Here is a 15888-nt window from a genome sequence, read left to right on the forward strand (position 1 = left end):
TCTGATCTTACAGTGGCCTTGCCTTTTACCTTTGCAATGACTGCATGCACAAAGTGATCTACAGAGAGTAACAACCCCTTTTTTCAGGTTGATATTTTCTTGTCTGTATGTCACACATAGTAAACCTAAGCACATATCATCTCCCTGTGAAGTTAAATCTGTTTGACCCGAAGTATTTGTGTGGTTTTTGGGGGGTTAAAATCAAGTAGGTTTGTATTGATGAAGCAACCACAGAGATCATGGTAAGGGGGGAAGCAGGTTCTCCTGTTGTAGTGTTTATTTTTTCACTCCAAGAGCTGTTTGCCTTTTGCAGCCTGAAAGAGAACCTTGGAGCTGCTGGGAGAAGCAGCAGTGGCATTTATAATGGGACAACTTTGGCTGCTGCTCTCCCTGCAGTGGGTGGGCTGGGCTGGTGTGGACAAGAAACTACTGATTCAGCTGATGAGGTCCCCCTGAAACTTTTCAGGAATGAGATTCCTTGTTTGGGAGAGGGCTGCAATACTGTGCAGTTACTGTTTCCTTTAGGAGCCAAGATCACTCTCTTTTCCTCTCAAAAGATTAGTAATCCCGAGTGTGTATTTTTGTCACTATAAATGAATTTTAAAAATCCAGGTGTGTTTGTTCACACTTAGCTTACTTGCTCAAAGACTCTTCCAGACCTTTGGAAAGTATGTACCCAGCCTCACAGATGGCACACGAAGCCTCACTGCGGGCAGACTTTGCTTTTCTAACTGTGTCTGTTTGTCACTGTTGAGGCTTGTGCCATCTTCTGGAGCTCACAAGGCTGAGCCAGAGCTGTTTAGGTTTGGGCAGTTAAACAAATTTAGAGAAATGGAAGAGCAAGCGCAGTATTTTGTAAAAAATGAGGTGGAAAGGCTTCACTTTCACTTCCCTGTGTTTGTGTCATGGCGTTAGTTCAAGCTGCAGGCACTGTTGTGTCACCTGTTACACTTTTCTATTTGCATTTAGCTGCTGTCTCTACAGATTATCAGTAAAACATGAATTATTCTCTTAATCCCCCTAATGGCTATTATTTTCTTTTTCGTTTTGATATGTGTTTTCTCGAACAATCACCTCAAGCCTTTGGAAGGTAGATGTATTTGTTAGTTTACCAAATGAAAGAGCAAAAGAGTTTTTCTGTGGATCTCGAAACAGTGTGTTAAATGAAGGTAAAACAAAACTCCAAGTGTCCACAGTTTTTGCCTAGCTTCATGTGGGAAGGTTTCCTTGCTTATTGCAGCCTCATCGAATGTCAGCATCCCTTCTCAGCTGTTCTTAATTCATCACTTTTTTACAGCAATGTCTTCCTTTCGTTGGGAAATCTGTTTCATTCTCAGAGCTTTCATTGTCTTCCCTGCACAAGGGGCAACATAGGTGTTCATTTTAAACTTTCTGTACTGACTGCGTGTCTCCTGGTGTAGTTTGTAGTAGTTACCAGGGGATAACTTCTTCCAACATATCCATTGCCTTTCTTCTTCCAAATTGTATTTGCAACTGGTTGGAGACAGTTTAAAGCTGCTGGAGGAGTCCAGTTCCATAATGTTCCCTTTCTCTTTTAGGGTGAGAGTGACCTTATTTTTATCCTTGAAGCTTGAGTTATGAAGGAGGTTATTAAGCTGACTGATGTCTTGCCAGTATCACCATTTTTTTTTTTTCCCAGCCAGGCTTTCAATTAGTTTACAATTCTTGCCAATGCAGAAATTATTTTTAGGCCATGATGAGGTAAATTATCTCAGGTTATAAAATTTATTGCTGACTCCAGTTAAATGCTTTGTTAATACTGGGGACAAAGAAGAAATTGCCCTTTGCCAGTCTTGCAAAAGGATAGTTGGTTTTGTGCTCTTGTTAGGTACGTTCCACTGTGAAACGCCATGAAGGAAGGAGGGTGCAGTGAGCCCAACGTCATCCTAGGGATAATGATTGTGAAAGTTGGTTTGATTCAGTCTCATCTTCACCCTTAAAAATGGCAGTCATTGTCGCGTCTGTTCTTTAATGTAGACAGTGTTAAAGTTAATGACCTCACCCTAAAACACATGTGCACCCAGATTACAGTCATGCCTGATTGTAGGAGATGATTCTGCCCCTCTACTCTGTTCTTGTGAGACCTCACCTGGAGTATTGTGTGCAGTTCTGGTGTCCTCAACATAAAAAGGACATGGAACTGTTGGAACAAGTCCAGAGGAGGCCATGAGGATGATCAGGGGACTGGAGCACCTCCCATATGAAGACAGGCTGAGGAAGTTGGGGCTGTTCAGCCTGGAGAAGAGAAGGCTGCATGGGGACCTCATAGCAGCCTTCCAGTACCTGAAGGGGGCCTATAGGGATGCTGGGGAGGGACTCTTCATCAGGGACTGTAGTGACAGGACAAGGGGTAATGGGTTAAAACTGAAACAGGGTAAGTTTAGATTGGATATAAGGAGGAAATTCTTTCCTGTTAGGGTGGTGAGGCACTGGAATGGGTTGCCCAGGGAGGTTGTGAATGCTCCATCCCTGGCAGTGTTCAAGGCCAGTTTGGACGAATCCTTGGTTGAGGTGGTTTAGTGTGAGGTGTCCCTACCCATGGCAGGGGGTTTGGAACTAGATGATCTTAAGGTCCTTTCCAACCCTAACTATTCTATGATTCTATGTAGCAGCAAAAATAGACAAAAATGAGTTGTTCGTTCTCCCAGCTGTGCATCTCTCCACATACTATGTTATTTCCTTGCAGTTTAGCTGTAGGTTGCATATGATTACTAGCAAATCTCAATTTCTGTTTTTCTTTCTTGTTTTAAAAGCTTTTTAAGGGGGAACTTTAAAATAAGAAACTTAGTAATTGGAAAGCAAATGGTTTGTTTTGTCAAGCTTGTTCCCAGAAGAGGTCAGATATGCAAGAGACAGGCCTGTCAGACTAAGTACCAACTTTGGTTATGGGGTGCATTTTAAATGGATCTGCTGGAATTCCACCAGCAAAGCTTGTTTTTGCAATCTGCAAACCTGGTTTATCCTACAGCTTCAATGCTGGTTTTATTTACCACATATATAAATATATGGGCATATGTATACATAGGTATGTACACATACACCCTACAAATACGCATACTTATTTAACAAAAGAAATATGCATATAGAAGTTCTGCTGAAGATTTATCTCTTCTTGATTTTGTATTTCTTTGGAGAAGTTTCGTTACAAAAATGAAAGGAGATGTTAACAGTACATCCAAACCCAAAGAAGGAAGTGTTCAGTCTCAGTTCTTGCTTACTTCCTTGGTCGGTAATGGCTAATGATGTCCCTTTTGCAAAACTTTTGTGCATTCATGTCTTCAGAGGACCCTCACTGTGCTTCAGGATACGAGGCAATTATTCATAATAGGATAATTATATTTCCAATCAGATCTTGTTATGGAGAATGGTGTTGCTAGAGGAAAAAAATCCTTCACTTGGAATCTTGTGTACTTACATGAAAGTTGGAACCTGCCATTATGTGTTGCTGAGAAGCATGCAGTGCATTTCTGAAAAGTGTCTACTTTCATCTTTGTATCTCCTCACTCGTCTTTCTCCCTTTTCTAAATAGTTCCTACACAATAATGAGAAGTTTTCTTATGTAAAATGTTGCCGTGCTGATACGAATGGTTCATGACGTGGTGATGCATTTATGGTACAGGTACCTGGAGCTGGAAAGCAGCGGTCATCGAAATGAAATCAGGTTGCATTATCGTTCAGGCAGTCATCGCTCCCACACAGAAGTGTTCCCATACATTTTGGCAGATGATAAATGGCACAGGCTTTCCTTAGCAATCAGTGCCTCTCACTTGATTTTACATGTGGACTGCAATAAGTAAGTTAAATGTTTTATAAGAAGTTTTCACATTTGGAACATTCCAGCTCTGAGCAAATTAAATGATAACAACTTGGGACTATATTTTTCCTTCCTTTTCAGAATTTATGAAAGAGTTGTGGAGAAGCCCTTCATGGACTTACCTTTGGGTACAACCTTTTGGCTGGGACAAAGGAATAATGCACATGGCTATTTTAAGGTATGCATTCTCTCAAAGGAAGAGTGAACTTGAAAATGATGAAGGCATAGGAGCATATCTCATATGAGGAGCAGCTGAGAGAGCTGGGATTGTTCAGCCTAGAGAAGAAAGGGCTCAGGAGGGATCTCATCAGTATGTTTAAATACCTGAAAGTGTGTGGGGAATGAAGGTAAGGGATCCAGACTCAGTGGTGCCCACTTACAGGCCAAAAAGCAATGGGCAAAAATTGAAACACCTGAGATTCCATCTGAACTTAAGAAAACAATTCTGCTATGGGGCTGGTTGAAGTAGGACTACTATGGAAATATTCAAAGGCCGTTTGGACAGAGTCCCGAGCAACCTGCTGCGGCTGATCCTGCTTGAGCAGGGAGTTGAAGTAGATGATCTCAGTAGGTGCCTCCCAGTCTCAACTATTCTGTGCTTCTGTAATCATAATACAATTTTTAGGGCTATGGTGTGTTGTGTAGCAGCTTATCTGATGCAGTGAGCTGTGTTTCCATCAATAAATAAAGTTGCAGAGCCAGATGCATAGGGCTCAGTGTCACCAAGTGACACAGCCAACTGCAGCCAAAGACAGGGAAAGATAAATGGCTGAGTGCAGCAGAATTCCAGGAAATAAATGGTCAGATTATTGTCTGTTTCATAGATAAATGCATTTTTGTGTGTGTGTCACAGAACACTACAGTCTAGGGAAGTCCAGTTTAATTTCCTCTGTAGGATTTAGATTTCATCACAGTATCTTCTCTGCTCAGAAATGAATGACTAGCATCAATGATGAAAATGCTTTTACCCTCAGGAAGAATATTGTACGTGTGTTTTGCTTACTGCTTCTGCTTAAAGATGTATATATAGCAAGCACCTGGTGTATAGCAAGATTGAGAAAGTGAATGCTATGTTGAACTGGAGTGTAATTTTGATTCCTCTGAGTCCATTAGGTAGCACACATTGGTCATAGCCGCTGTCTGTCATTTGGCCTGTCTTCTCTGGAGCTGCTTTAACAAATGATGGCATCCCTGTGAATATCTTCCACACTGCAGTCCCATTTTCCTCCCAGTAGGCATCTTTTTACTTGAGCTGCAAAATAGAATTGATGGTGTTGATCACAGACACAATCCCTTTTTTTAAAATATGGCCTGTTAAATCCTTTTTTTCTTCTTTTCAATGTAAACCACTTTGGTTATGGCTTTCACAGCAAGTTCTGTGCTTTTGTACTAAAATCAGGTTTTGGATGTTGAAATAGTGTTTCCTATACTTACATTCTAATATATATCCTTGTAGAGAGGTCCAGTGGGATGCTCAGATTTGGAAACTGGAGCATGACTTTGTTTTTGTTTTTCAACTCAATATGTGTTTCCTTTTCCTCCAAAAGACTAAGAGGATTCTTGCTAAACAAGTTGCAAAATTTTATTCCTGGCTTAAATAAAGAGTTGACTCCAAGAATAAAATCAGAAAGTATTAATGCATTATATAAACCAATCTCAAATCTTTATTCTCCTATTTTTCTTGTGCTTTCTTGGTTTTTGACTTGATGATGTTCTTCTTTTTGCCAAATCGTAGTCACTGCAAAGAAGCTCATTAGTTGTAGAAAAAGGAATACCCCAGTAGCGGACTGTATTTTCTTTTTCCTTTTTTCTTTTCTTTCAAGAAAGATAAAATTAAACAAAAATGTATGGAGAATTTTGCCTTGGTTACAAATAGAAACCAGCTTATCAGAAATACAGAAATGGACAGCTGTTAAAAGAGCACTGATGCAGCCAAAATGTACTGTGCTGTGATTTCTCCAGCATAATACACTACCAGTGGTCAAACTGCATCTGAAAATGTGACTTCGCTGTACAGGGTTTTCATCACTTTAGAAGATGAGGACTTTCAGTGCTTCTTAGTGTTTTGGAGAGCATGTATTTTTAGGCAGTCACTGTGGGACAACTCCTACTGGTGTGATTTTAAGAGGGCCCTGTGCTTAGCTATTTCTGAAAATCAGGCTGCTTTGAGCAGATTAAATGGATTGTCCAGAGGAATCAAGGTAGTCAAGATCATTAGTCACTCTGAAAAAGATTTGATTTTGAACGTTATGCTACTGTACTAAACCAGTGTGCTGTAGGCATATTCACTGGGATGTATTTAACCTGTTTCACTTTAAGGTCTGAAGTCTGAGAGAGCAGTTCTCCTGATCTGATTTCTGGTACCGTGTAACTTCTCTCAGTACCTGGCATCCAGCGATGGTGTGTTAATTTGAAATACTAGGTTCTTTGAGAGCCCGTGCAAAGCCTCTCATGAATTGTCAGGAGGTTCTGATTTGGGAGTCCAGGTAGGCTTGGTGTCACAGCTCCCTTTTCTTACTTCGGGAGAATAAGAAGGATCCTGAATTCTTGGCGAGTAACAGAGCCCAGCTCACATAAAATAGCTGGTACACGATGAATAAAGCTTCTCAAATAGTTGGAGAAGCTTTCCTGGTGGTTAATAGCTAAATTGTTTGAATACTCCCCTGTGTTCAGTGAAGTGTTTTAAACTCGAATGGGTTGGACCCTGCCATACCTCTTTTTAAGTGCCATAAGTTAGATTGGCATGAGTTGGAACTTGATAACGCTGGGGATGGAAGGGAGAAGAAATAAATACAGCGAGTTTTTTGACGCACTCTTCAAAGAAGTCTTTGCTTCTGACTTGCAGAACACATACTGTGGGGAGGTCCTGACATGGAGCCCTGTCTCAGGCATGCCTGTTTTTTTCACAATTGACAAATCACTGCAGCTCCTTGCGCAGCAAAGGGAATCATCTGATCCCCCTAGATTGTAGCTGTGTTATTAAGGGAGAAAGGCAGGCATGGCACTCAAGTATCCTCTTAGTTGCCCTCCAGTGACACCTACTTTTCCCTGTAGGTCCCTTAGGTTGCTAAGTCAGCCCAGGTCATTCACTTGAAGTCCAAATTCTGTTGTTTTTTTATTGACTTTGCAACTTTTGCAACACCTGTATTGAATGCCTTGTGCATGTGGATGAAATGTGGACTTTTGCATTGTGTTCTTAGTGTCGTGAAACATTCTCTTTAGAAGCACACTGAAGAGTGTTGTAATTATTTTACTTTTCTTCCTAAGAAAGAGTTTTGGAGATGCAGGAAGTCACAGATGAAAGGAACATCTGGAATGATATGACAGGATGACTGACTTCGAAGTTGCTATTTGGCCTTTGCTTTCGGAGAGCAGCAAAGTGTCTACTAATTATAGATTAAGGGTGCATGTGAATTCTGCCTGCAAGCGTGGGATCTGTTCTGCTGGATGAAACCTGCCCTTTCCAGATGGCATAGTTGAACTTCATGCTAAACTTCCCCCAAATTCTTGCCAACATACAACTCTGCAGTAGTGTAGCAGACATGTAGTTTCTCAGCATTCTGCATGCTTTATGGAAGGATCGCCATCAAAATCTGTCATAGTTTAACCTAAGAAGGCAGCTAAGCATCACAGAACTACTTGCTTACTCTCCTCTGTGGGAGGCTGAAGGAAGAGAATCAGGAGGGTAAAAGTGATAAAACTCATAGGTTGAGATAAAGACAGTTTAGAAGGCAAAAGCTGCTCACAAAAGCAAAGCAAATCAAGGAAGTCATTCGCCACTTCCCATTGGCAGGCAGGTGTTCAGCCACCTCCAGGACAGCAGGGCTTCATCATGAGCAAGCATAAATTGGGAAGACAAACGCCACCGCCTCCCAACTTTTTGTGCACCCCCATCCTGCTTGCTGATGCGATGAGGAGCAGAAAAGGCCTTGAGGATGTGTAAGCACTGCTCTGCAATAAGGAAAACATCCCTGTGTTATCTACACTGTTTTCAGCACAAATCCAAAACATTGCGCCATACTAGCTACTACGAAGAAAATTAACTCTACCCCAGACAAAACTAGCACAAAACCACCCAGGATTTACATGAATGTGTTTTTCCTGACTCAAGTTCCTTTAATCTTCACTTTTTGACAGTTATAGTTTAGGAAGAGATTTGCATTTTAAAAGTATTTCAAACTAACTGAAACTGCAACTGTTTTTCAAATTACTTGTAAAGGTCATTTTCAAGTTTTTCTCAAATGGCTAACTAAAAATAACAATAAACCCACCAGATTCTTGCCACATAATTACATCTTGGCATTCACTCTTATGGCTTTAAAAATGGTGCAGTATGTCTGTACATATTTCTATTTTGCTTTGTGTTTATTCTTCTATCACTGCATTGGGTCAAGGCAAGAAGTTGTATATTCATTAGTATTGTTTTTATCAGGCAGTTTTTCTGTGTGGGCTTTAATGCTTTGCATGGTGAATGAAAAACATACTTTTGACAGGTATAAATAATGTATCCTTTTTTTCTCTCCACTTACACATAGGGCATAATGCAAGATGTGCAATTACTTGTCATGCCTCAAGGATTTATTTCTCAATGCCCAGATCTTAATCGCAGTAAGTCTATTAATTCTTATGCTATAAAATGAAAGCTGTACTTCGTACCTACTTTCTGTCCTACATGATTTCTTCGAACCTTGAGATTCACCGCATTAGTTGTTAACTCTGACATGACTGAGCCTATTGTGAATACAGTTTGTATTTTATCAATATGCATATTTTGTTGTTCTAGCATGCCCAACTTGTAATGACTTCCATGGACTTGTGCAGAAAATTATGGAACTGCAAGACATTTTAGCCAAAACATCAGCTAAGGTAATGTTTGCTAGGAGTCACAGCATGGGAGAAATGAGGACTCTGGTTTTTTAGATTATTTGTGCGTACGTGGGGAGGTGTGTGTGAGTGTGTGGAACGTCCCTGCAGGGTGTGTTTCTATGTTTGTATTTATATATCTATGCCTAGTGCCTATATGTATGAATTCCCAGTTCAGAAAGCTTTCTGGTGTTTTCATATTTTTATAGAATCATGTATTTCAATAGGGAACAGAATCTAAATCTCTGAGCAGGGAAAGGGCTCATAGATATTCAAACTGAATTTATTAGGCTAACAATGACTCTAGAATGAAACAGGTTGCTTATTGCAGCAAGACTTATTGGTTCAAGACTTTTCTAGACCTGAGCTGCAAAAGCATGTTCAGGCAAAATATATACAAGACAAAGAATTAAGAATCCAAAGCAGCATTTTGTTTTTCCTAGAATATCACACAAAACCCATTAATGTCTGCTGGTGAACATAGACAAGTATTCTAGTTTTAAATGTCAGATCTATAGATGTCTGCAGGAATGCTGTTACCTGGCTGATTTGATACAGAAATGTTAAAAATGCCTTGGTTGAAGTGGAGAAACAGTTGCTAACATGTTGGTTTTTAGCTTTATCTTCAATTTTGCCTCTCTTCAGATCCAGGTCTTTTGTGTATAATGTAATATCTGCAAGTAGTTAATGTAGAGTAAGAGTCTTGGTCAGTTCACACATACAAAGATGAGAAATCATGGGCAAAACCCATCTTGACCTGCTTGTTTTGTTTCATGATGTTCCTGATGTTAGAGAAAGATGAAATGTGTTGTGTCTTGCTTCTTTATTCCCATCTCTGAATAACTGATGGTTTAATCATAGTGTATTTTACCACATTTTATTGTCTTTGACTGCATTTCCTATGTATTTAATCTACATACTTGATGATCACATTTATACTAATGTGGAAACCATTTACGAATTCAAAACCTCTTTGTGAATTATAAATACAGTTGTCCCAAGCTGAGCAGAGGATGAACAAGTTGGATCAGTGCTACTGTGAAAGGACCTGCACAATGAAAGGCACGACTTACAGAGAGTTTGAATCCTGGACAGATGGCTGTAAGAACTGCACTTGCATGGTATGGCTATAGTTTGAGTGGAGACTTGGGAACTCTGGTGTTTCCTCTGATTACAGTTTTACTGAGGCAAATAATGAGAACTTCCACATGTGTGGTTGGTAGTAACAAAAAAGTGCAAGAAAACCTATTCTACCTCTAAGGAATAGCATTAATGAATGTGTTTTCCTGTTGTTTCAGCAGTGCCAGCATATGTAGCTCCCCTATATTTCATGTCACCATACACAGATGCTATGCAATATATTTAGCTATCATGTTATTCCCATGCACTCAGTTGCAAACGGTTTCTCTGGATAATTAATTCCCTGCTTTTTGTCACTATAAACGTAGCCTTTTTCTTAGCAAATTATTTAACTGATCCCTTGTGTCTGATTCCCTTTGGTTGCCTTTGGTTACACTCTGTAAGTAATACAAAGGAAAAAATCAGGGTCAGATGCATGCTCTGTTATACCACAAATGAAAAAGATTTGTTAGGTGGATGGAAGATTCCCAACGGTATCATAACTGCAGAAGTGATAGCATGGTCTGGTATCCTTTCAGGTACCAGATCATGGAATCTTTGTTATTGTCCAATTGTGTAAAACTCATTAATTTCACTTGAACTCCTCAAATGCCTAATCCACAGGCCATTAGAAATCAGTGAAAAGGCTGTTGTTGTGTGTACTGCACCTTAGATTGATTTGCTGCTATCTGCAGTTTGTTAAATGTTTCTCCTTAAGCTCAGTATGATTTTGATATTTATATTTCCATAGGGATAGTAATTTTGCTTTCAGTTTTTTGTGTTTGATGAGAAGATGACTTAGTCCATGGTATGAAATCTGGCTGATAGCTATTTAGATATTGAATTTAGTGCTAAATGAGTTAGGTATTTTTGTCTCAGATTTTTGTTGCAGCTGTGAAATTATTACCTTTTAGGCATGTATTGTCTCCTATGTGAAAATCGGAAGGCAGAGTATTGTTCTGTGAGGTTGTTATTTCACACTGATCTGTCAATTTGCTGTTGACTGGCAGAATGTTTTACCTCCAAATAGATTTGCCTCTAAGAAAAATAAATTTGATCATTATCATCTCAAAGAACTCATCATATATGTCTAAAAGATTGCATGCATGATATTCTAAAGGTATAGTTTCTGTTCTTGTAGTTATTAAAAGAACCATGTTAAAAAGTATTTTTAGGTAGTGTTAGAGAGTTCATTGCATTTAAAAATAGACGTCAAGTTCCTGTATTTGAGAACATTTCTGCTCTTTCTAAATATAACTACCAGCTGTGCACCTTTTGTTCTTCTAGAATGGTACCGTGCAGTGTGAGGCTTTGATTTGCCCCTTCTCTGACTGCCCGCTTAACTTCGCCCTGGCATATGTGGATGGCAAGTGCTGCAAAGAATGTCAATGTAAGTTTTACTGTGGTGCTTCCTTCAATGAATATTTTGAAATCTGTACAGAAAAGGAACCTTTCTGTAAACATGTCAGTGAGAGAACTGGCCAGGGAATGAAATATTCGAGTTAAGGAATCAGGGAACTTTGACTTCTCTGAAATATTTTTGGAAATTGATAACCAGAAGGTCTTAATTTTTGGGGTGAGGGTATTTAATTTTATTTTTTTTAAATCATAGGTATTTCTTATCAATATTTAAGAAGAAAAGATAAATTAAGAACTTTCTGCAGGCTTTTATAGTCTGTCTTTTAGATCAAACTGCTGGAAATTCAAGAACAATTGCCTGGTGTTTGTTTTTACCAGTGTTTCTAAGACCTCTATCACAAGGATAATGTACTTTGAACCTTATGTTGTAGTGCTAAAAATGGAGGTTCAGATTTATGATTCTTCTTCTGTAATTAAAGGAACAGAAAACTCATACTATACCCAAGAGACCAGCAAAAACCAGACACCTAGAAATGTTCTTTCACAAAAGGTCAGACAGAATTATAAGGAAACTGGAAAGAGGTAATTTAATATTGTCATTTAAGATAGGTGATTACCTTTTGGGTTTATATCATTTTGATTTTGTTGCAAATAGGGCCAGAGAAGGGAAATTTTAGGTTAATCACTGTCTAGATGGACTAGATACAATATTTTAGGTTGATTAGGGATGTGTGTGCCATATGTGATGGTTATTTATTTTAGGCTACGGAGGAATCCATTCCTGAAATTGAGCATGAGATGCACACACTTTATTCTGTAAATGCTGAGATTTTTCTCTGTGGTTTCACCACTCTGCTACTGCAGTATAAAACTTCTTACAGAGTACAGAGAAATATATAACTGGTTAAAATGACATGTTGTAAGATAAAATTCAGGAAGACATTTTGTACTCCATTGATCTTGCTCCCACAGGAGTTTATTAATATTTAATTGTGTTAGAAGTTACACAAACCATCCCATTTTATGAAACCTTATTAACTTACTCAAGTAGATTAATTCTAACTGAGAGGAAATGAGAATTCAAATATTTTATTTTTTTAATCAGCTACACAGAATTTCCATGCATATTGGATGGCTCAGGGCATTGGCGTTTCAGGGATGTGAGATGTATGGAGTTCAAGCCTCTATTTGGATCTTTGACCATGTTGGCAGAGTTTGAAAATCTGATCTTCTAAAGTATGTTTTTGTAATGTACTGCCTGTGAACTGAGTTGGGAATTCACCATCCAGATGTTAATGGGGAAGTGCTCACATTGTATGACTTATTATGAAGTTGCTTTTATTGGAAGTCTTGATAAAGGTCAAGAAATGTGAATGAGCATATGGACACTGACCTTGTCATACAGCACTGCTACTCTCAATTAATTGAAAGCAAGTGGTAGTACAGCCACTTTGAAGTTTACTCTGATACTGCCTTTTTGATATTTTTAATATTACCAAAAGCCTTTTAGCTTCCAGTGTTGTTAACTTGATGCCAGTACATAATTCAGTTTATAACTAATATGAGCACATAAAACTCTCTTGAGAAACTACCAGAAAAATTATTAGATCAAAAAATATAAACAAAAATTGCTTTTACAAATTTATGCCTAATTTCATCTAGCTTATTTAAAGTGCTGGAACCAAAGGATGGAGGGTATAAATTGGAGTCCCATTGACAAGGTAGTTAAATCCCAGTGAAAAGAGCATTGAGAATGGAAGTTAGAGACGATGGAGGCTGCAGGACCCTTGCATTTTCTCCAGGCCAGTTTGGTGGAACTGCTGAGCTGAAGTATATATGTGGCAGCTGTAGCCTCTCTTTTTGGTGCCTTCAACTCAAGATCTGAGCTTGACTGAGGTCAGTGTTCTCAGTGATCACAATTCTTGCTCAAGGGGTCAAAGCTGAGTTCCTCCATTTGGATAGGTTCTGAGAATAACTTCTTTCAATTCTCAGAACAGTATCAGGGGATGTAGGATCTGGCTGGATTATGTAGAGTGAACACAGATGGCTTATAATTGGAAAGGCAGCAAATTGGGTTGTGCTGCTCAAGGAGCCACTGTTTTTAGTATTGGACATCAGTCATAACTGCTGAGAAAAAGCGGTGCCTGATACACTGTTCTTTAGCTGGGTTTAATATTTGTTTCAAGACAGAAGGCTTATGAATATCTCATTTCCTTCCTGATATTTGTGGTAGCATGTACCAGATGAGTTGTTTCTGCCAAACTATTGTGTGAGTTTGAACTGCCCAGGCAGTGGTAGCTGTGGCAGCCTTGTGGTTGTCTCACCTGGGCCTGAGTGCTTCCCTCCACGCTTCCTTTTCTGCTAGTGTTCAAACAAAGCCACCAAAAATGAAACAAGCAGGATCCGATTTAATGGCAGCTGGCATAGCAGAGTGAAAGTGTAGAGCATTTAAGGCTTTTACAGTGGTGAGCAAGAAAGCTTCACAGGTTTTTTGGTTTATCTGTTTTTTTCCCCCCCCCTGAGTGACTGAGGATGGATTCTTTCTGCATGGCTTTAAGCAAGTTGAATTTGGGAATATAATCTGAAGGGGCTTCATTTGTACTGGTAAATAGAATAGGGCAGGCACAGTTCTGTGGCTGTGGTGCCAGGTGGCACATGTGGCCCACACCTACATGGATAAACTTGCTTCCCTCCAACAAAGTATCTGCATCCAGATGGCTGACTGGAAATGGCCTCTGATCAGTGATGTCCCCCTAGCCATGCCTGGCATTGCTTCAGAGCATGTTGGCTGATACAGGCCAAAACGGTGCCATGATTTGTGCTAATGCTCAGACTGCATGGAGGATTGCAGACTGTAATCAAGCATTTTTAAGCCTGTTATAATTTACTCTTTCATTACCTGTTGTGTTTTGTTTGTCAGTTATGAACATCATCAGTTAAGCTCTCTTGATAGCCAGTGAAAGAGATTGGCATCTCCAAAGGACGTTTGTTGCTGAGAGGGGGCTGGAAGGGACGGAATGAATTGCCTTTTGGAGATGGATCTCTTTCCGTGAATTGTAAAGGGAGCCCAGGCGATTAGAGTAGATACTGAATTTTTAGACAGGTAGTTGTGAGGTTAATCTTTCCATCAGTTACTGTAACATGTGTCAGCTAAGAATGGAAAGTACTGGGTTTTTAAACCTGGTTCTGACATTAGCACTTATGCTAATAGGCTCGTGGGAGCCTACCAAGCTGCCAAGCCCTAGGAATTTAATTTCAGCCCAGCGTTTACAACAAAGCCTCACTGTCCAATATGTGTTGTGTTTGATGGCATTCAACACTTGAGAAATTTCAGCACTACTGACTCTTCCTGGTTTTCTTAAATGTTTAGTTCAGGGAAGAACATCTGGTAAGGAATGTTGTAGATTTATCTTTAACCATCATTGTTTTGCCTTTGGTTCTTCTTGTGAGCCAAATGAAACAACCAACTGTCATGGTTTAAACCCAACCACACAGCTCATCCACTCACTCCCCCCCCCTTCTTGCCCACCCCCTGCTCCCAGAGGGACGGAGAGGAGAATCGAAAAGAATGCAACTCCCATGGGTTGAGATGAGAACAGTTCAGTAACTGAGGTATAACACAAACCACTGCTGCTACCACCAATAATAATAATGATAAAGGAAATAACAAGAGGAAAGAATACAACACCTCAGCACCAGCCGACCAATAACTTGCCCCACTCCCCCCAGCCGAGCACCGACCGATACCTCCTCCAACCCTGCAGTCCCCCTAGGCCTTCCGGGTAACTCCCCGTTACATCCTGGGCATGACGTGCTGTGGTATGGAATACCTCTTTGGTCAGTTTGGGTCAGGTGTCCTGTCTCTGCTTCCTCCCAGCTTCCTCTCCTCCCTGGCAGAGCATGAGGCTCAGAAGGTCCTTGGTCAGACCAAACATTTGAGCAGCAACTAAAAACATCGGCGTTATCAGCGCTGTTCCCAGGCCAAAAAAAAAAACCCAAAACACAGCACTGCACTAGCTCCTAAGAAGGAGAAAAATGCTACTGCTGAGCCCAGGACACCAACCTAAACCCTGATGCTCTTCCATAACTCTGTGCCTTTGTTTGAGGGTATTCAGACAACTTGTTCTATTTTGCCTTGTGTGAAGGTCCACGCTGGTAATGTAAAGAATGGCAACGCATGCATATTTTCATTGTGTTTTCTGTTAGTCATAACGGGCTAAAAGAAGCAAGATTTTTCAAGGGACACAAATTGGCCAGTGTATTGAGTATATGTTTCAGCTGCAGACAAGCTATTTGGCTCAGAAATCAGTCCAGCTATCAGAATGTACATCTTAGATCAATGGGAACTTCCTGTGAAGAATTGTTTGAAGCTGGAAGGCAGAGACAACTTTCTTTTCTATTCCCAATGCAATTTTAAACTTATCTGAGAAGGTATGTGCAAGAGATCATTAAATTCTTTTCTCCTCTGAAGAGACAGATGCATTGTGTGGTGATAGGCACTGATAGGAATTGGGGAGAGATTAAGCTCCCTTAGTGACCCTATAAAGTATTGCTTTGGACCACAGACTTGGCTTAAGAAGTACAAGGACGAGTTCATTTATTTCAAGTGAACTATGGAAGGACTGCCAATGTCTTAGCTGAGACAATTGGTACTGGGTCAGCAAGTCTTTTTGCGGTAACGTTTTTATTAGTCAGTGTATTAACAGTAAGGC

The 15888-nt window shown here is 39.9% G+C and overlaps 1 protein-coding gene across 1 annotated transcript in view; it reads left to right on the plus strand.

Annotated features, from left to right (window-relative positions):
* Positions 1-15888, plus strand: part of NELL2 (neural EGFL like 2) — a 162138-nt gene that overhangs the window by 32109 nt on the left and 114141 nt on the right. The window contains exons 4-9 of the mRNA XM_065690861.1: positions 3641-3814; positions 3917-4013; positions 8371-8443; positions 8619-8701; positions 9691-9819; positions 11105-11207. Of these exons, the coding sequence (XP_065546933.1) occupies positions 3641-3814; positions 3917-4013; positions 8371-8443; positions 8619-8701; positions 9691-9819; positions 11105-11207 (659 nt within the window). The remainder of the gene's footprint in view (positions 1-3640; positions 3815-3916; positions 4014-8370; positions 8444-8618; positions 8702-9690; positions 9820-11104; positions 11208-15888) is intronic.

The sequence above is a fragment of the Lathamus discolor genome, chromosome 1 (genome assembly GCF_037157495.1).
Source record: "Lathamus discolor isolate bLatDis1 chromosome 1, bLatDis1.hap1, whole genome shotgun sequence".
NCBI lineage: Eukaryota > Metazoa > Chordata > Aves > Psittaciformes > Psittacidae > Lathamus > Lathamus discolor.